The sequence below is a fragment of the Cydia fagiglandana genome, chromosome 1 (assembly GCF_963556715.1).
Source record: "Cydia fagiglandana chromosome 1, ilCydFagi1.1, whole genome shotgun sequence".
NCBI lineage: Eukaryota > Metazoa > Arthropoda > Insecta > Lepidoptera > Tortricidae > Cydia > Cydia fagiglandana.
Genome location: NC_085932.1, coordinates 9,606,060 through 9,627,331, shown reverse-complemented (window position 1 = coordinate 9,627,331; position 21,272 = coordinate 9,606,060). Strand labels below are relative to the sequence as shown.

The 21,272-nt window shown below is 37.5% G+C and overlaps 1 protein-coding gene across 2 annotated transcripts in view; it reads right to left on the bottom strand.

Moving 5' to 3' along the window:
- Positions 1–21,272, bottom strand: part of LOC134663558 (ATP-binding cassette subfamily G member 4) — a 49,418-nt gene that overhangs the window by 17,827 nt on the left and 10,319 nt on the right. For both annotated transcript variants that reach the window (XM_063519967.1, XM_063519957.1), the window contains one exon: positions 1,072–1,189. In XM_063519967.1, the coding sequence (XP_063376037.1) occupies positions 1,072–1,189 (118 nt within the window). The remainder of the gene's footprint in view (positions 1–1,071; positions 1,190–21,272) is intronic.

Here is a 21,272-nt window from a genome sequence, read left to right as displayed (position 1 = left end):
GAATAAATATGAAACAGTACACGTATTCATTTCATTGCCCGCGTTGTCACGAAATGGACCCAACTCATCATAAAGTGCGACATATCCGTTGATTAAGTATTCAATTTATTCATGTAATGGCATGCTACATCTGATTAAGTATAATATATTCTATAAAATAATAAATAGGGCTAATAAACTGCTTCAGTACATAATTATATAATGACCTGTCTCTACAGTGACTATAAGGTTCAAAGAACATTAGATTTTTTGTGACTTGGTATTTCGTATATTGAACTTTATTTCCATTCGATAAGTTTATTTATTTAGGAACTTTACATAGGTACTCAGGTATGCTCACACCACGCATAGAAGGAGATATGCATCATATGCATGTCTGCATACTCACAAAATACGCGATTACGCGCCAATGCGAAAACCTACACTTCAACTTGTCTTTATCCTTCACTTTTTAATTGAAATAATAATTTGATATAATAAAGCCAATTTAGGCAAATCTACCTACAAACGCCCATTTTTAGCGTTCTGTGCAAATCTTGATTCACGACACACTTATTTTACTACTACTTACTTGGTTGGCGCGGTGACCCAAAATGAGTCTTGGCCGCCAACACAAGAGCACGCCACTTATTTTGGTTGTGATTTTCATACTTATGCCCAAGCCTATAGTTCGTTTTTTTTAGCATTAGAAATTAGGTAAACAATCTTGATGTGTCTTTTAATTGAAAAACACATTTTAAAAATAAGTTACGGCAAATATGTAAAAATTATGAATCTAATACAATCATTTATATTCTTCTGCTTTCATATGTAATAGTTTTTGTATTTTAAAAAGCGTTTTTCAATTAAAAGACATGTCAAGATCGCTTACCTTCTTGCAAGTTCTTTCTAATGCTAAAAAAAACGAACTATAGGCTAGAGATACTGCTCATACCACTGTACTGCTTCAGTCTGATACAAGTGATACACTCATACGTAACGTATAAGCAGTATATAATATGGAACAGTCGCGTCTCATTAAATTATGTATAATGATTAAACATGGTGTTATGTGAGTGATGATAAGCTTACTTGTATCCTGTGAGTATGTTGAGCAGGGTGGACTTGCCGGCGCCCGAGGGCCCCATGATGGCCGTGAGCTCGCCCGACCGCAGCCGCCCCGACACAGACTTCAGAATTGTCTTCACATCTGCACAAAACAAACAAAACAAACATTAAATACACAAAAATACACATGATATAAAAATAAAGTACCGAGTGTCGTGACACCGCTTAACCGATTCCATGTCTGTCATAATACGAGGTTAGATGAGTTGGAGACCTAGACGGAGAAAGCAAGTGTTCTACTAACTAATATGCATTATTTTTGTAAGCAATATTGAATGCCCGGGAATAATAGAGTACAGTAGGTACATAGGTACGTTTCGAAATCGCATAAATTGCGTCCGTGACCAAAAACAACTGACCTTATGCTCACTATTACCCATATTAACTGCAGCCCAACGTTGAGGTTAAATTATGTAAAATGTAAAAAGATGTTTAAACGGTATATCAGCTTATGCGCACTGTGTAAACACATATCTACAAAACCTAGTCGAAAAATCTATAAGTTTGTAAGGATCCACTACCTATATTGAAAGGGCTACTTAAAACTCCAAAACAAAACTGGTTGAACTAGGTAAGAAAGGTATACATAACCATTATCTAATCCCAACTAGTTCTGCTCCGTACCAGTAAGGTACACAACCGGGCCTTATAAAGTTCTACCAAGGAAGTACCTATATAGGTATTAGTTAGGTACTCTCAGAAAGTCAAAACATCAGTCAAAACAAAGTCAAATCATACATGGTGTGCCAAAAAGTATAGATGTAGGTCAAACCGGTTATGAAACAGGATATTCTTGATATTTATGAACTGATTTGTTATTAACACAGTCGGTAGCTAAGCGGGTTAAGTGTTCAAAATGATCTGAACACAATGTTTTAAATTACAAGAATTTGGACTTTCTGCGACTGTATTATCATGAATTTCTCTATTAAAATATTTTTCGATCTTTGATCAAGTATCAAACCTGTTCCGAAACACAAAATTAAATAACTATAGTCGCACCAAACAAAGTCTGCAGCGGATTTGATAGCCCACGCAGTGTAAGTGTTATGTATACGTCATAATTTCATAGAAGTTTGACGTTTAAAATGACACTTGCACTGCGTGGGCTATCATAATCGCTGCAGACTTTTTACGGTCTGACTAACTATAAAAACGATTCTTAAACCCGGTTGAACAATAACTTCACTCCAATAGGTATGTTGTAGGTATCGGAATAATTCAATAGCTAGTCGAGGAAATCATATTATTGCGATAACTAGTTAAGGGTCTCAATAGTACATTACTACAGAGGCCGGGACGAAAGGGGTTGCCGGCCGAAGACATATAGACGGCCGAGCGAAGCGAGGCCGGATAGGTCTGAGCGCGGGCAACCCCATTTCCCGCCGAGGTATGTATAGTGCTTTTCTCAAACATGCAATGAAATAAATAAAATAAAAAGTCCACGAAACCCAAATTTTATTTATAGAAAAAACTAAAAGTAAACTACACCCAAAATATAACCAACACGTACCTATATCATTATCACGCGTATGTTTTACACGAGTCGTGTATTTTTACTACCCGTATATTTTCATGTATCTTTGATTTTTTCGCCTTGTATCCGTCTGACTGTCGTTTTCGTCACATAAGTTTACATAGTCTTTCATGTTGATATCACGTTTCACATACATCGTTGCTTTATGCATGGAGTAAATAAGTATAAATTCCACAGTGTTGAGGAATTTATAGTTACATTCATTTAAAATATGCCACAAAACTGTTTCTAATAAACTGTAAGCCATTTTTCTTAGTTTCTCAAATAATAAAATTGCCATAAGCAACCATATACATACTTCGTCTTTGACTTTGCGGCAGAGGTAGCAAGTTATTTAAAATCAATTCTGCTTAGCTTACGCTGCCAATTCCAACACCTACGATTACAATTAATATTAATTTCATTATTTCGTCGGAACTCATATTAAAGTCAAAAAATCAACAACGCACCATAAATCCAATAAAACAGAATGAATATCTTTCAACTTTACCTCCATAACAATTTAAAAAATATAACTACTCGTGTTTGAGTAGACCTTTTTACCGCTAACGTTTAGATGAAATATTTTAAATGTTTTTATTTGTGTAGTTAAATCTATAATTTAAAATTATAGAATGTATTATTTATTAAATTCATGTTGATGTTATACAAATAAAACTGCAAATTATAGCAAAACATTGTTTTTTGTTTTTTTTTATAGGCGTAGAGGCAGAGTGTCATTACGAACCATAAAGCAAATACTGCCTCTAGTTTTTTTTTATGGATGAATGCCACGATGCTGTGTCACAAATATCTGTGAAATGAAAATTAAAAAAGAGGACTTTGCCGGCCTAGGCCTGCAAGATGTGTATGAAATTCCATTAACGACCTTTTGTCCTAGCCGCACCTGAAACGTCATACTTCGCAGCCTATTATAAGGAACATAACATCAATATTTCATTGCATGTTTGAGAAAAATAATTTATTTTATTGTAAAGAACGATTTGACGTTAGGACAAAATGTATTGTTTCAAAGTTCCTTTGTCAGCCATTGGTTGTATGCGTTATTAGTCACGGTACAAACTCCACCCTGTATCAACACACATTCAGTTCAATGATAAAAACATCGGCAGCAACCACATTATAGATTATAGGTATCGAACAAGTTTACAAGCGCATGATTTGTTTTATTGTAGGTATCTTTGCTTAAATAGAGATGTATCCCTACCCGTAAGTAAATAAATATGTAAATGTATACACAGATCGTGTCATTCACGAAGACTCGTGCCTTGACTCGTATTGTCATGTTATTAAAGGTTAGGTTTGCCAAATCTGCTCGTCATCGTGAATGACACGATCTATAGCCCTGCGACACTGGCATTTTGGTCCAAAGTTTAAAATGTCAAAAGCTAAATGCATATACTATTTGTCGCGCACAGCGCGATTCGCCATGTAAAAGTCGGTATGTATCAACACTAGTAATGTCAATCTATATTTTGTTATGTGGTAACACCACTTGTTTTGACTAACTTTTTCTTGTTGGTATGGTGAGAAAAGATGGCGGGAAAGGTGTGTCACGAACACGAGGAAAGTAGGTGAGCAGAGATCGTGGTAGTAAGACAGTTAGGAGCCATGAGCTTCTAGGAGGCCCAATGCCCCATCAAAAACACATCAGGTGAGTGTTTGCTTTGCCATATTGTTATGTCGACCTAAACGTGCATCATAAGATGGAAAGATGAGGAGACGGTTATAGCATATCGTTCTTTCCGTTAGTAATAGTCCAATCTTGCAGTGCACAGCACATTTGGTAGTCAAGGAAATTGGACATGCATTTGAGGTGTGTCCGGAAACACACAGGCACGGTCGACTAAGTTGGAGCAACCGTGGCGAGACTATGGGGAAGGTGGAGGTCTCCGGGGGGCATAGCCCCCCCGTCCGGCTAAGTGACTAATGTGCAAATCTGATAAGAGTCACCAGGGATCTGCCCCTGTCTAGACCGGAGCAAGTCGACCGATGCCCAACTTGAGGTGCATAGCCATTTAGCAGCATGAGAATGCCTCATGCAGTGAATGTGGATTAGCAACCACACAGTGCTAAAGGACATGGAAGGGCACCAGGTAAAAATGATTCATGCATGTAAGTGGCATAGCCACATGAGAGAGGCAAGATCTCATTTTATCTGTACACACACAATTGAGTAGAGTGGAATAAAGTTGGTCGACTCATCTTTCCATTCTAATGATATAAATGTGTAAATTATATCTATTCATGCCGTCCATATGTATAGGTGAACCCAGCAATTAATATTTCATACATATATTATAGAGGAGGGACGACATTTTGGTGGAGGAGCTGGGATATGAAATAAATGAGCCGGATATGCAAGGCTTATTTTATTTGTCAAAATTTGCTCGAATAAAAATTGAACCGCTGGATATTGACATCCAGGTTCTTTATTTAAGCAGATATTGTGATTACTTATTTTATTCATCATGATTTATTGTTGCAACTATGTTATATATTAGTGTATAATAATAAAGAAATTTGTCTGAGTACCATTTATTTTAGTATTAAGGAAAATAAGTGAGTTTGTGTTTTTGATATTGTACTATTTTAGTATTTTAGTTCACAAGTCCTTTTATACTGAGTGATTGTCAGTCTCTAAATGGGGAGAACTGAAAGGCACACAGTTCAATACTAAAAGGATAATTTCTTGGTTTGAAAGTGCTTAGTTGTGTTATAAGAAAGTTTGGAAAAATTCCAACTGCATATTAAAAAATATAGCACAGGTGTATGTAAGGCTTAGGCTAGGTTTGATTTTAGTAGAACATCGTGTAAAGTACACTTAAATGAAATTATTTTAACAAAATCCATTCATTCGTTTCATCTGAATGTCTATGGTTCTAGTGCGTTCCCAAGTAATCGATTTTAACCAATTCGATTGAAGTGAGCGATATTTGAAACTAATATAATGTTTTGAAGTGATATTAATACAAAGGTTAGCGTTACCAAGTTTCAATCTGGTTTTAATTTGCAAAAATATGTAAACGACAAATATTTGTAGAGTAAACTCTTGGTTTTACAAATTGAACGAATAATCAAAATCGGTATTATGGAATCTCTGCGTAACAACACTACTATGGAACTACCTCGATTTGCCGCCCTTTTGGTTGTCACTTGTCAAAGTTGTCATGAAAAAATTTGCTATCTGGAAGTCGAGTATTTTCAAGAGAAACTTTTAATCAGAGTTATCCATTAGTGTTTTGCAAGTAGATTTCGGTGCGAGTGATATTCGGGATGGAAGACATCTTAGAGAATATGGTCGAAATGCGAAAGAACAAATTGAAAACTTACATTGAAAGCATACAGTCAGACGACGCCGGCAATCTCATAATCGAAAAGGCATCAAATACAATAGGTCATTTAAAAAACCTGATTAAGAATTTGCAAAGTGAAATACGTCACTACACGACTACCTCGTCAAACCCTAAATTTACCATTGTTGAAAATGCTATGGATCTTCAACTACAGGCGGAGGATTTAATCGTGAATATAGAGACATCCATGACAGTTGTAGCTGATCCACATGATACAACAACAACAACAACGGAACGACAAATGAATATCAAACTTCCAAAACTGCAACTACCTAAGTTTGATGGGGATCAGCTACGGTGGTCGGAATTTTGGGACCGGTTTGTGTCCAATATAGACAACCAGCCCATGGCCGAGGCTGATAAACTTAATTATCTGTTAAGTAGTCTGGAGGGCAAGGCAATGGAAGCTGTAGCGGGCATCAGTATAACTAATCACAATTATGCCATTGCCGTGGAGGCTCTCAAGTCAAGGTATGGGTCGAATGATGCTTTGATAGACGTGCACTACACTGCGCTTACCAATTTGGGTCGAGCAGAATATTCGGCTTCCAGTTGTAGGCATACTCTGGACGAGATCGAGCGCCATTTGCGAGTTCTGGAGAAGTTAGGTGAGGACACAGCGGGCAACCACCTACGGGCTACCATACTTGCCAAGTTTCCGGAGCAAGTGTTACACCAATACCACCTTATGCCCCAGCAATCGAAGAGTAATTCAACCTCCACAGTAAGACAGACTTTACTAGACATTGTGATCGCCATGGAAAAGGCCCAGACGCAACCAATACCGAAAGGGTTGGAAACAAAACCGGATGTTATAACTACGGAAGTCCTCCAAACTAAATCTGATTCAGTACAAAATGTAACAAAATATAAACCACCACGACGGAGCTTAAAACGAAAGGCGGAAAATTGTGCTAAAAACAACATACCTCAAAAGAAGAGCCGGATGCCTTGCGTTTTTTGTAAGCTGCAAAATCATAATAGTGTGGACTGCAGGAAGTACAGTGACATTGAGTCTAGGAAAAAGCAGCTATCTGGCAGATGTCACAAATGTTTGAAACGGAACCATAATACAGACCAGTGCTATAGAAAAATAAAATGCTACCGATGTGGTGATGGACACCTCCAGCTTCTGTGTCCAAAGCCAAAGGGTAAGGAAAATTTACCTGTCAGTTGGCCTGCAATGGTAAAGTGTTATATAGCAAATATAAATAAATACAATTTCTTACAGACAGCAGTGGCACAAATCAGCAACCCCAACAACAACAAAATAAACAAACATAAGTGCAGACTTGTATTGGACTGTGGCTCACAGAGGAGTTACATAACTGCACGGGCTGCTTCCAAACTACAGCTATTACCAGATAATGAAGACCGACTCTTAGTGTTCACGTTTGGAGAAACTATTCCAAAGGAAATGCCGAGCCCTTCAGTGGACATTGTGTTAGAAACCAAACGTGGCACCAAAAAACAAGTAAGAGTAAATATTGTTCCACATATTACTGAGAAGTTGCCAATAGCTAAATTTGATCACTCAGTGGTAGATCTAGCGGCCGATGATGACTCTATTGGTGAAAATGTAAACCTCTTAATAGGGAACAATTATTATGAAGGTTTCAGACGTCAAGAGAAGATACAACTTAATGAAAATCTGTACTTGATCAATACTGACTTTGGTTGGCTGTACTCTGGAGATGAAAATCGTAAACGCACTGCCGTCCCAGGAAATATTTTAACTGTGACTACTTACTGCCACTGTCATAATTCAAGCTGCCCTTATTTTACCGAACCGGACTTACCCCTCAGGAACATTGACATTAAATTTCTATGGTCTCTTGAATGTATTGGCATAAATGACTCTCCAAAAGCCACTAGACAAGATGAAGCTGTAAAACATTTCAATGAAACCATACAATACAGCAATGGACGTTATGAAGTAACGTGGCCATGGATTGAATATCCACCTCAGCTTCCTGTAAATTTCGGCATGGCGTTAGGAAGACTGAAGAGCTTGGTCAATAGATTGGATTCAGCAACGCTGCAAGAATATGATGATATTCTGAAGGAGCAACTAAACGGAAATGTCATTGAAGTAGTCGAACCACATAGGAATGACACAGAACACCCTGTGCACTATCTTGCCCATCACATTGTAAAAAGTGAAGGAAAACGTGGGAGGATTGTTTACGATGCTTCAATGAGAAGTATGGACAAGAAAAGCCTGAACAAATGCCTGTATAGTGGGCCCTCCATGCTTGAGGATCTCACAGCCCTTCTTCTGAAGTTTAGGACGAAGAAAATAGCAATCGTCGCCGATGTAGAAAAGGCATTCTTGCAGGTAGGACTTCAAGAGAAGGACCGTGATGTGACAAGATTTCTGTGGGCTAAAGACATTACAAAGGACCTAACGGATGACAACCTGCTATATCTTCGGTTTTGTCGAGTCCCATTCGGCATAATTTCAAGTCCATTTCTCCTGACAGCGACCATTAGATATCACATGTCACAGACAGATGGAAGCTTACTGAAGGATATAGCTAACAATTGCTATGTAGACAATCTAGTAACTGGAGCGAACTCTGTGAAAGAGGCTCAAGAAATTTATGAAAAGACGAGAAGATCCTTTGGGCAAATATCTATGAACATCAGAGATTGGTTATCGAATAATAAGGAATTTCTTGATCTTGTACCTTCAGAACAGCAAGCAAAACATGAAAATACAGTAAAAATTCTTGGGTTGTCATGGAATGTGAAAAAGGACACCTTGCTATTGAAAATCACTGATGAACACTTTGACAAAGGTGCACCAGTCAACACTAAGAGGAAGGTACTTCGTACTTTAGCCCGAATCTATGATCCATGTGGTTTCATTTGTCCATTAACCTTACCATTGAAGGTGTTGTTTCGGAGCATCTGCGAACAAAAACATAAATGGGACACCAACCTACCGGATGACTTGGTGCAGTCCATGCAGGAAATATTGAAGGTAATAAAAACAGCAGTAAATCTGGAATTGCCAAGATGTGTAACAAACGTCAATCCAGAACTAGCGACAACATACCACTTACATGGATTTTCTGATGCCTCAAAGGTTGGATATGCTGCTGTTATTTATCTAACAACAAGAAGTAACCAAGGCACATCAATCTCATTCTTAATGGGAAAGTCTAGGATAGCCAAAGGTGAAGACAAAAGTGAACTCCATATCCCGAAATTAGAGCTACTGGGTTTACTCATAGCAAGTAGACTCTTGAAATATGTAAGGGAGAATCTATCTCTTCCAATAAGTAAGGAAATGTTGTGGACTGATAGTTTGGTTGTACATGGATGGATGCGGTCAGACAAATTGTTACCGCCCTTTGTCTCGAACAGGGTAGAAGAGATCAGAAAAAACCAAATGGGAGCAGAGTTGTACTATATTAACACCAAAATGAATCCAGCTGATGTTGCCACAAGGCCCGACAGATGGAGTCAATCCAAGGAACTTTGGTTCAATGGTCCCACATTCTTAAAAGAGGATGAGACAATGTGGCCTACAGATAGACACTATATGAACCATATGACGGTCCTTTCTGTTGGGGAGGGCCTGGACCAGAGTGGACACAGTAGCATACCGGAAACTAATGATGGTCCAGGGAATGAGCCAAGAACTGCTGAAGCAGATGATAACCAACAGATGGAAATTGAAGACCAGATCGACCAGTTGACAAACAATAATTTAAGTAACGACATACCAGAGATCTACTCAGTACAGGACACACCACCTCCATTGAACTCGGCAGATAGTACTATAGCAGAAATAAAGAAACTGCAAAAACTTCATTTCGCCGACGAGATTGCAGGAAAGGTAACACATCTGACTAGAAATCTTGGATTGTTTCTAGATGTGGATGGTCTACTGAGATGCCAGGGACGAATGGTCAACACCACATGGAATTATGATATGAAACATCCTATATTGCTTCCCAGAGACTGTGAATTTACAAAAAAGATAATCAAGGAAACTCACGAAAACAATTATCATGTTGGTACTACACATACCCTTAGTCTCATTAGAGAGAAGTACTGGATACCACAAGGTAAACGTCAGGTGGAACGAGTGATCTCGAGATGTCAGCGGTGTGTCAAACACGGCGGTGGTCCTTATCGCTTGCCAACTGCGCCTGATCTACCTACTGAAAGAGTGAACTATAGCACACCATTCACGTACTGTGGCGTAGATTATTTTGGACCACTTTATGTGAACACAGAAACTGGCAAACAAAAGAGATGGGTTGCCCTATTCAGTTGTTTAGCTGTTCGAGCCATTCACCTTGAGATTGTTAACAACTTGACAGCAGAAGAATGTCTCTTGGCACTGAGAAGATTTGCTGCTACTAGAAACACACCAAAAAGACTGTATTCAGACAATGCCACATGTTTCAAACTAACATCAGAAGTCGTTAGTAAGCCATATTGCATTGAAAGAGGAATTGAATGGAGGTTTATACCTCAGCTGGCTCCGTGGCATGGTGGATTCTATGAACGACTAATAGGTGTAGTGAAGCATTCTCTAAAGCGCACTCTTGAAAAGCACCTTCTCGGGGACAGCAAGCTGTTAACCGTGTTAAAAGAGGTAGAAGCTGTGGTCAACTCAAGACCGCTTACTAAAATTGGAACCGAAGTGATCCACATATTAAGACCAGCCGATTTCCTAAGTCTTGGGAAATGTTTAACTTTGACCCCAGCAATGAACAGTGTATGTACGGTGGACAGTTCCAAACTTCAAGTTAACCTAATAGAAAGCTGGAAAAAGGGTCTAATAATCCTGGAAGAATTTAAGAAGATATTCATGGCACAGTACCTGACGAGTCTGAGGGAAAGATACCAAAACTCTCCTAAACAACCAAGAATTGTCTCTGATTGTGAACCCAAACTGGGGGACATCGTACAAATAAAATCAGATTTTAAAAACCGAGAGTTGTGGAAAGTCGGGAAGGTAGCGGAGCTTATAAAGAGTGCAGATGGAAAACATAGGGTCGCTAAGGTTAAGGTTGGAGACTCCATGATGACTCGATCTGTAGGTCATCTCTACCCGCTGGAGACTGAAACAGATGACTCTCCACAACCTGGAGCGACAGAGGAGGAACAGACTGCACCACCTCTGGACACGCCAATTGAGTATTTGGATCTGGATGCTGCCCCAAGTGGAAGCGATAGTTTACAGCCACCACAAACCAATCCAGTACCTGAGAATCATGACGAGGTAGTTGCTTCTGAGGAAGATACTTCCAACCCTGACAGTATGCTACCGGAAACTAGAACTAAGAGAGACGCTGCTATTCGTGCCAGAGAGAAAATCCTGGAGTGGACGCGTCACCTGCTCACACTACTGCAATAAGACTCCCTTTGTTTCTGGGACTGTCGCGCACAGCGCGATTCGCCATGTAAAAGTCGGTATGTATCAACACTAGTAATGTCAATCTATATTTTGTTATGTGGTAACACCACTTGTTTTGACTAACTTTTTCTTGTTGGTATGGTGAGAAAAGATGGCGGGAAAGGTGTGTCACGAACACGAGGAAAGTAGGTGAGCAGAGATCGTGGTAGTAAGACAGTTAGGAGCCATGAGCTTCTAGGAGGCCCAATGCCCCATCAAAAACACATCAGGTGAGTGTTTGCTTTGCCATATTGTTATGTCGACCTAAACGTGCATCATAAGATGGAAAGATGAGGAGACGGTTATAGCATATCGTTCTTTCCGTTAGTAATAGTCCAATCTTGCAGTGCACAGCACATTTGGTAGTCAAGGAAATTGGACATGCATTTGAGGTGTGTCCGGAAACACACAGGCACGGTCGACTAAGTTGGAGCAACCGTGGCGAGACTATGGGGAAGGTGGAGGTCTCCGGGGGGCATAGCCCCCCCGTCCGGCTAAGTGACTAATGTGCAAATCTGATAAGAGTCACCAGGGATCTGCCCCTGTCTAGACCGGAGCAAGTCGACCGATGCCCAACTTGAGGTGCATAGCCATTTAGCAGCATGAGAATGCCTCATGCAGTGAATGTGGATTAGCAACCACACAGTGCTAAAGGACATGGAAGGGCACCAGGTAAAAATGATTCATGCATGTAAGTGGCATAGCCACATGAGAGAGGCAAGATCTCATTTTATCTGTACACACACAATTGAGTAGAGTGGAATAAAGTTGGTCGACTCATCTTTCCATTCTAATGATATAAATGTGTAAATTATATCTATTCATGCCGTCCATATGTATAGGTGAACCCAGCAATTAATATTTCATACATATATTATAGAGGAGGGACGACACTATTTGTCGTCGATAGAACTGCCTATCTATCGATATCGACGTTTCAATGATTTCGTGAATTCATACTATCTAATAGGTACATAACTAGGTACTTACTACGTAATTACTTTCTCAGATAAATATGTATTTAGTCAATTAGTCATACAGTTTCTCCCTCTAACCTACTAGGATTGATGTCAGCATAAGTATGCATGTTTAAGTAAAACTCTGTGATGAACGCTGTGTTGTCTTGTAAACAAGTACTAATAGCAAATTTTATGAGAACTGCCTTGCAGAAAAAGATAAATCATGAGCCGTGGGTGAATAACCTAGTCACAAGTTTTTGTTATACATTCAACCTCCAGTAAGTCTTTTAGTTTATTGAGTTAAACATTCACAGCACCAAACACATCTACCTATATCACTCCTATATAGCAAAAGCAATAGAGACGGAGATATACGAGTACGAACTGTGATTTCCAACTTCGCGGTTCCATACACATCATTTCCACCTGCAAGTTTTTCCAGATTTCCTTCACAACTTTCAGAGCTATAACTCGTCAGAAACGACTGACACTGCCCCACTGCCCATATCGGCAATCGCTACAACCTTGTGCTAGAAACGGTATATTTCGAAGGTAATTATGACATGACTTGCAGCGTCCAATTGTACATAAACGCAGACAACCATACAAATATGTATTTCTAATTCTTACTAACTCTAATGCGAATAACATAGGTATGTGAATTATATCAATATACAGGGTGTCCCAGAAGTACCACGCCACACTGAAACCGGAGGTAGGTCAACTCCATAGGAACACAACCAGCCTAACATGACCTCAGTAAAAGTTGCACGGTTTTCGAGTTATTAGCAAAATTAAGAATTTTGATAATTTTCCCGTATTTTTACATTTTTAGTACCAGCATCGACTTAAAACGCTATTAAAAACAGTTTTTTTATTTCTATTAATAGCTGTTGAGTTAATTCAGAAGTGCAAAGTGCTATTTCGTCTGTCACTAATGTAAAATGCTGAAAAAAAATCGATTAATCTTGATTTAAATTATCAAATAAACATGAATTTCATCTTTGACCGCCTACCATGGAAAAAAATATTAGAATCGAAACAAACAACTAAAAATACTAAATTAGGCATGTTATGCAGATTTAGAAATGGTATGATACTTGTATCTTCTACGATAACATGAGGCATTCTTATCACATTAGCGATAACCCATCCAACGAACTTAAAACTGAAATTCCGAAAGCAGTCACTGTGTGGTACAAATAATGCTAAGTACATCTGTTATTTGATCGAATTATTGTGCCTAGCTAAAATACCAACTGTTCACTTCTCATTTGGAGGCTAAGGAGTAATAAATTGTGGATAAAACATCGATGATAACGATGATAATAAGAGAAGGCTTGAGAAATTAACATGTGCGTCAGAGGGAGAGCTATTGTTGGTCAATCTCAAAAGGGAGATAAAGATTAAAAAGACCACGTTGCACAATACGATAGCAGTAGCAATAATGATGTTTTTACTTAACAATGATGGCTTGCGGCATCTCTAAAGTGATAAGAATAATTGCGCATTTTGCAAAATCATTTGATCAGATAACAAATGGGTCATTGTTGCGACCGCTTTTGGAATTCCAGTTTTAAGTTCGTTGGACGGGTTATCGCTAATGTGATAAGAATGCCTCATGTTATCGTAAAAGATACAAGTGTCATACCATTTCTAAACCTGCATAACATGCCTATTTTAGTGTTTTTATTTGTTTGTTTCCTTTCTAATCTTTTTTTCCCATGGTAGGCGGTCAAAGATGATCTTCATGTTTATTTGATAATTTAAATCAAGATTAATCGATTTTTTTTCAGCATTTTACATTAGTGACAGACGAAATAGCACTTTGCACTTCTGAATTAACTCAACAGCTATTAATAGAAATAAAAAAACTGTTTTTAATAGCGTTTTAAGTCGATGCTGGTACTAAAAATGTAAAAATACGGGAAAATTATCAAAATTCTTAATTTTGCTAATAACTCGAAAACCGTGCAACTTTTACTGAGGTCATGTTAGGCTGGTTGTGTTCCTATGGAGTTGACCTACCTCCGGTTTCAGTGTGGCGTGGTACTTCTGGGACACCCTGTATAGACTGGTCATATTTTTCATCAAAACGATTTCGACTGGCAAAGCATATTACTTTTTGGCAACCGGGTTTTTTAACCTAATTAGACCCCGCTGAATCCGAATTAGCTTTAACTTTCCCTCTTTATTATCTTTTTAAATATTGATCCCTGCGAAAAATGTACGGGATCTTTTATGTTCAAAATGTTGTGTAGATTATTAACGTCTTACAGCATTTTTTGATATTGGCCACCGTTTATGTATTATTTACGAAACACTAAAAAACGGGACCTTAGAAGTGATTAAATTAAATTTCCCGTGTTAAAATCTCTTTAAATATTGATCCTAGCGAAAAATTGTACAAATCTTTCTTGTAGGCAATTTTATGCAAATTATTTATGTAATAGAACATTTTTTGCTATGCGCCACCGTTTAAGAACTAAAACTAAAAAAAGGGACCTTTAATATCAAAAATCTCACTTCCGGTCAAGATTTCGATCGAGCAACCGGCAAATTCGGATTCAGCAAGGTTAAAAAACCCGGTTGCCAAAAAGTAATACGATTTGCCAGTCGCATCAAGAAGGAGAGCGATTTTGAATTTTTTTGTCTAGTCTAATAAGGATAAGAAGATATCGAAGTTGAATCAATTCAACTCACTTCTTGTAGATTTTGTTACTTGCCCTTAGCCCTAAGACGAAAGAAATGGGAACTACAATTGTATGGAGAAGCAATCGTCCACTATCCTGTTAACATTCTCTCATTCTGTATTCAGTTCTCAATAAGTTTAACCAAATGTGTATAATGCAGCAGTAAACACCTTAAATATTATTACTATACTGTCTCCTTACGTCCTCAGTCCTCACACATCAGCTTTCACCTCAGTCTTGACAACGGTGACAACGCGAAAGAGAAAGGCTTCAAATAAAGCAAATACCTACGAGTTGACACTTAAGTACCGTGGTTTTTGACATTTTATCGGAAAACAGTAGACGAGTTAAAGACAGGTCACTACTGTAGGGCCCATTTAGACGATGCGAGAACTCGCATGCGAGTTTCATTACACTGCGGTTTTTGAAAGGTTCGTTGAATTGGACGTAACGTAACTAACAGTCCGAAATGTAACTAAAATCGCATGCGAGTTCGCGCGCCGTCTAAATCAGCCCTAAACTCTACAATTAAAATATCTATACCTACATTAAGTACGCATATACTTAGGAAATTGAAATATGTACTTGTAATTAGGAAATTTTTCACATCAAAGTTGTTACAATATAAAAATTTCAACAGAGCCTACGGTAATTAGGATATCGATATAGATTATTTTAATCTGCAGATATGAACAGGTAGCGCTTATCATTATCACATTGCACGTGTAGTCATATCCTTTTACTATTATAATACGTATTTTGTTAGTCAATCAAAATATAGGCATAGATAATTGCGGTTTTTGATCGGCCGGTTGAATTGGACGTCAACAACAGTCCGCAATGTACCTAATAAAATCGCATGCGAGTTCGCGCGCCGCGCGCCGTCTATCCCCAACAAACAATTAGGCGACACTTAGCACTTATTTTATCACCTAAAGACATATAACGGCTGTAGAATAGCTATATACTCTAAGCTTACAGGCTCTGGTGACATCAAGGTCTTTAAGAGGTCCATGTAGGTATAGCTTTAAGATCCACAGTAGCCGTTTTGGCCGCTATAATGGATCTTAAGCAGGTAGTGTTATAGCTCAAAGTGAATTCTACCACCTTAACATCTATATGAGTAATAAGCAGCTGCAATTTTCACTTAAGGTTCTAAACAGGCGATAATAGTACATTACTACAGAGGCCGGGACGAAAGGGGTTGCCGGCCGAAGACATATAGACGGCCGAGCGAAGCGAGGCCGGATAGGTCTGAGCGCGGGCAACCCCATTTCCCGCCGAGGTATGTATAGTGCTTTTCTCAAACATGCAATGAAATAAATAAAATAAAAAATCCACGAAACCCAAGTTTTATTTATAGAAAAAACTAAAAGTAAACTACACCCAAAATATAACCAACACGTACCTATATCATTATCACGCGTATGTTTTACACGAGTCGTGTATTTTTACTACCCGTATATTTTCATGTATCTTTAATTTTTTCGCCTTGTATCCGTCTGACTGTCGTTTTCGTCACAAAAGTTTACATAGTCTTTCATGTTGATATCATGTTTCACATACATCGTTGCTTTATGCATGGAGTAAATAAGTATAATTTTCACAGTGTTGATGAATTTGTAGGTACATTCATTTAAAATATGCCAGAAAACTGTTTCTAATAAACTGTAAGCCATTTTTCTTAGTTTCTCAAATAATAAAATTACCATAAGCAACCATATACATACTTCGTCTTTGACTTGGCGGCAGAGGCAGCAAGTTATTTAAAATCAATTCTGCTTACGCTGCCAATTCCAACACCTACGATTACAATTAATATTAATTTCATTATTTCGTCGGAACTCATATTAAAGTCAAAAAATCAACAACGCACCATAAATCCAATAAAACAGAATGAATATTTTTCAACTTTACCTCCATAACAATTTAAAAAATATAACTACGCGTGTTTGAGTAGACCTTTTTACCGCTAACGTTTAGATGAAATATTTTAAATGTTTTTATTTGTGTAGTTAAATTTATAATTTAAAATTATAAAATTATAAAATTATAGAGTGTATTATTTATTAAGTTCATGTTGATTTTATACAAATAAAACTGCAAATTATAGCAAACATTGTTGTTTGTTTTTTTTTTTATAGGCGTAGTGGCAGAGTGTCATTACGAGCCATACAGCAAATACTGCCTCTAGTTTTTTTTTATGGATGAATGCCACGCTGCTGTGTCACAAATATCTGTGAAATGAAAATTAAAAAAGAGGACTTTGCCGGCCTAGGCCTGCAAGATGTGTATGAAATTCCATTAAAGACCTTTTGTCCTAGCCGCACCTGAAACGTCATACTTCGCAGCCTATTATAAGGAACATAACATCAATATTTCATTGCATGTTTGAGAAAAAACTCTTTTATAGCTCCGTTACTCGCAATCGCTTCTTAACTCTCTTGTCTCACTTACAGTCGAAAAGAGAAGTTATAGACATAATGTTAGTATTGTTGTATTTAAAACCGGACTTCACGTATATTGTGTAATTTTGCGAAAATTAAATACGGTGGACCACAATTTAAAAAATATTATATTCAGATAAATATGCAAAGGATCAGAGGCCCTTTAAAATTTTGTTAGTAATACATATAGTTATTGACAGTGTAGTTAATTTCGCCATCATAAATCCGCAGATAACACCGACATCGGTGAACTAAAATAATTATTTGCTTTTATTTATCCGCCATTACATTTCACTTCAAGCTGTCACAGTGCAAGCTTACAAATAATAATACAAAATGGAAACCCAAAGCAGGCAGGGCTAAGGAAAAAATGTGCAATTACCTTCTTGAGTGTTACAAATATTGACTTTAAATGCTAATATACCATCTAAAGCTGAAAGTATCATCTATATAGCTCTACACTACTACTCAAACAGTTAGTAGTCGCTTATTTGACACCCTTTTAAATCCTAAGTTGTTAATCAACGCTATTACAGCGCTACTTTAGCGCTCTTCTACTACAACAGTTTGTAGTCCATTGTAGCTCCACTATACCGCTCTTATGTCTCTTTTTTTATCCGCTAACCCTACTGTAGCACTGTTATAAATCTTACGGTGATAAAATTTGTGCCCAATCCGGGGTTAAAACGGGGTTATAGCCGGCTATAACTCCTATTTTTAGAGTACTAACAACACCTAAAGAGTAAATAGGCGCTTATATAAATCTCTTGTAACCCTTAAATTTAGCGCCTAATGTTAGTTGGGTCAGCTCTAGAGTGCTTACTCTGTACATCAGGCCGCGTAGCCAAGACGCGCCAATCGCTAACGCTCCGTAGCGATCGAAACGCAACTGTCACTGTCGCACTAATATGGAAGAGAGATAGAGAGACATAAAGTTTTTCGTTGTCGAAGCGATAGCGATTGTAACCTTGGCTAGGCCGGCAGTTTCCTAACTTAATAATAGGTAATAAGTTGTATTGGAGTTATGTATGCTAAAACGTATAATACTTTAAACACTTGCTTAAAACTTATAATGGGCTATGTAGGGAGTGCGAGTCATATTTCTCTGCGGTCGCTGTAACTTGCCAGAGAGTTCATAAACTCTCAAAAGACTTAATAACTAAGTAATTAGGTATTCGAGTCATATGTTTTTCCGGTGTATGCGTATGGAGAGCACCTGTTTCTGTTTGTAAGTACACCAATAAAATTGTCTTCATTATTTGCAAACCGGATTGACCGATATAAGTACTATCTTAGCAAGAAACATTGAGTTTGCTCCACACCCGACCTTCAAACACACTGGACGACATGTTCTTCAAGTAGACTACGGTTGATAGCACCATATTACGAGCGTCATGACCCTGCTGATTATATAAATGCAGATGCATCTTTCTAACTAAGGCTCACAATGCTGACATTTATAGATAATGACTTAACGACATATTTAAAAGACAACGCAAAAACCTATTATTATCTCTAATATGCAGCTATTAATTCATTTAAGAGTCGATTAATAATTACCAAACTGAATGATGGATCTTCCGCGTAATTTGCTACTTAGGCTGTTGGAAGATGCAATACATCGAATTATTTAGCGCCGTCAAAATGCTCATTACGAAGACCTAATGTAGGTACTTTAATGTAACCCTCAAAACAAATAACTCAATACATCATCGATCCGAACAACGACGGTGGAAGCAGAGAAGAGCGTGTTGCTCGTTAGTCTAAAAAGTATTGTCAAATATGTATTTAAGAAATCGCCGAGAACCATCTGTGGCTACTCAACTGTTCGCCGGAAAGCGGGTTGCGTGGGCGCAACTGGCGTTTCCTCAGCTATTAAAACAATTGGTACATACTACGTAGAGGCAACCCGCATGACCGCTCGTTGTGGCGGCCAGCCGAGGCTGTTAAGGCGTGAACATCAACGTACCATAAACAATATAACGTTACGTTAATATAATAATATAAAGTATACCTAATGAGTTGATGACACCACGGGAACGGTGGAATAAGGCCGAGAGATAAAAGATGATTTTATATCAATGTAAGATAAAATACAAATCCCGGTTTATGCTATCCTAAAGGCCTATGCGTATGAATTTTTGAATGAATAGTTCGACGATTAACTATTTATTAATGACATTCTTATAATTTTAGTGTTGTATTTTCTTTGTATTAATGTATTTGTGTCTGATATTCATTTTGCATACCTGTGTACCTAATTATAACGCTGACAATGTATAATTCATATAAATAAATGAATATGAATAATTATGCTTATTAATTTTGTACAAACAGCACCAATGACTCCTACTACATGCTTACTCAAATTATCAGATTCCCCTGACCGATAAGATTATATAAATCTCTAAGTAGGATTCTGATATGATTTTCACATCAAAATAAACGGATTAGCCATACCTACTAACCGCGCTAAAAACGTATTTGACTAAAAGTTGGAAGACTTTAAGTATCGTATTTTTTTTTTTACAGTATTTTAATTTATTCAATAACAAAACTTATACAAACTATTATTAAAATTAAGTATAGACTAAGTTATAACTATATAACTTAAGTATCGTATAAGATTGGCCAACGGTCAGGTTACATACAGTACATTTATAAGATCGATTGACTCATAACTCTCTCCTATACATTAATATATTTATATTTATAACTATTATATGTATATAGATGGTATGGTATATAGATCTGTAATGAACACATGATAAAAATAAAATAACTCAGCCTTTGGTGGGTGAAATTGTATTTTCCCTAATTATTCAAAACTATAGAGGAAGACATAAACGTCTGAATAGAAGTGTTAATTAACTTATCTACGTTTACTAACTTAAGTAACTCAACACATAAAACGTTTAGAAATTTATTAGGGTCGTACTCGATGTCGACGGAGTGAAACCACTAATAGCCCTGAAGAAAGTCACGTAGGTAGGTACTAATGACAGATTACAAACTCGCAGAGGTTCAATAACTTGTCCGTTATAGTTATAAGTATGTTGAGATATATATTCTTCACTCTAAATATAATCAAAACAATCGCAATCAAACTTTGTGTAGCAATATATCATGTAAAATACGAGTAAGCAGCTACGTATCTTATCCCTGACTTGGATGGAAAAAAACAGGTGCTTCGTGAGTAGAGTTTAAGGCTTACTTACTCCATATAATCGCTTACAACCAAGGCAATGAGCGAAGTTTATTTTGATGTGACGAAAGACGAAGACAGGATGGAGACATCATTACTATGCCCGCACTACTAGCTTGCTGTAATGGGGTGTTCGTAGCGCTCGATACCGCCAGCTAGACTAAAGCTTGAACACGCCAAAACGTGGGCACACATTTTTGCTTATAAATTTTGTAAAGGGTGGTTAAATTTTATTTCTTTACTTAAATTAAAATCGCTATAGTATGAGGAACATATGATACCACAATAGTTGTCAATTGTATGATTCGTTTTCATGATAACGAGCTTTAAACAATAACGGAGCGAAATCACTTTGCACCAATAGCATTGGAAAAGTCGATTAGGCTAAGGAAACTTGTGAAAATGTTAATATATCGAGGATCGATTAGTTTTTGTGTTTTTGAAATGTTGCGGAGACGTCAATGAATGGAAAGACAACCAGAAAGCAGAAAAACACGAGATACAAATGAGAAAAAAAAAGAAACTAGGAACATACAGCGTTCTTACATA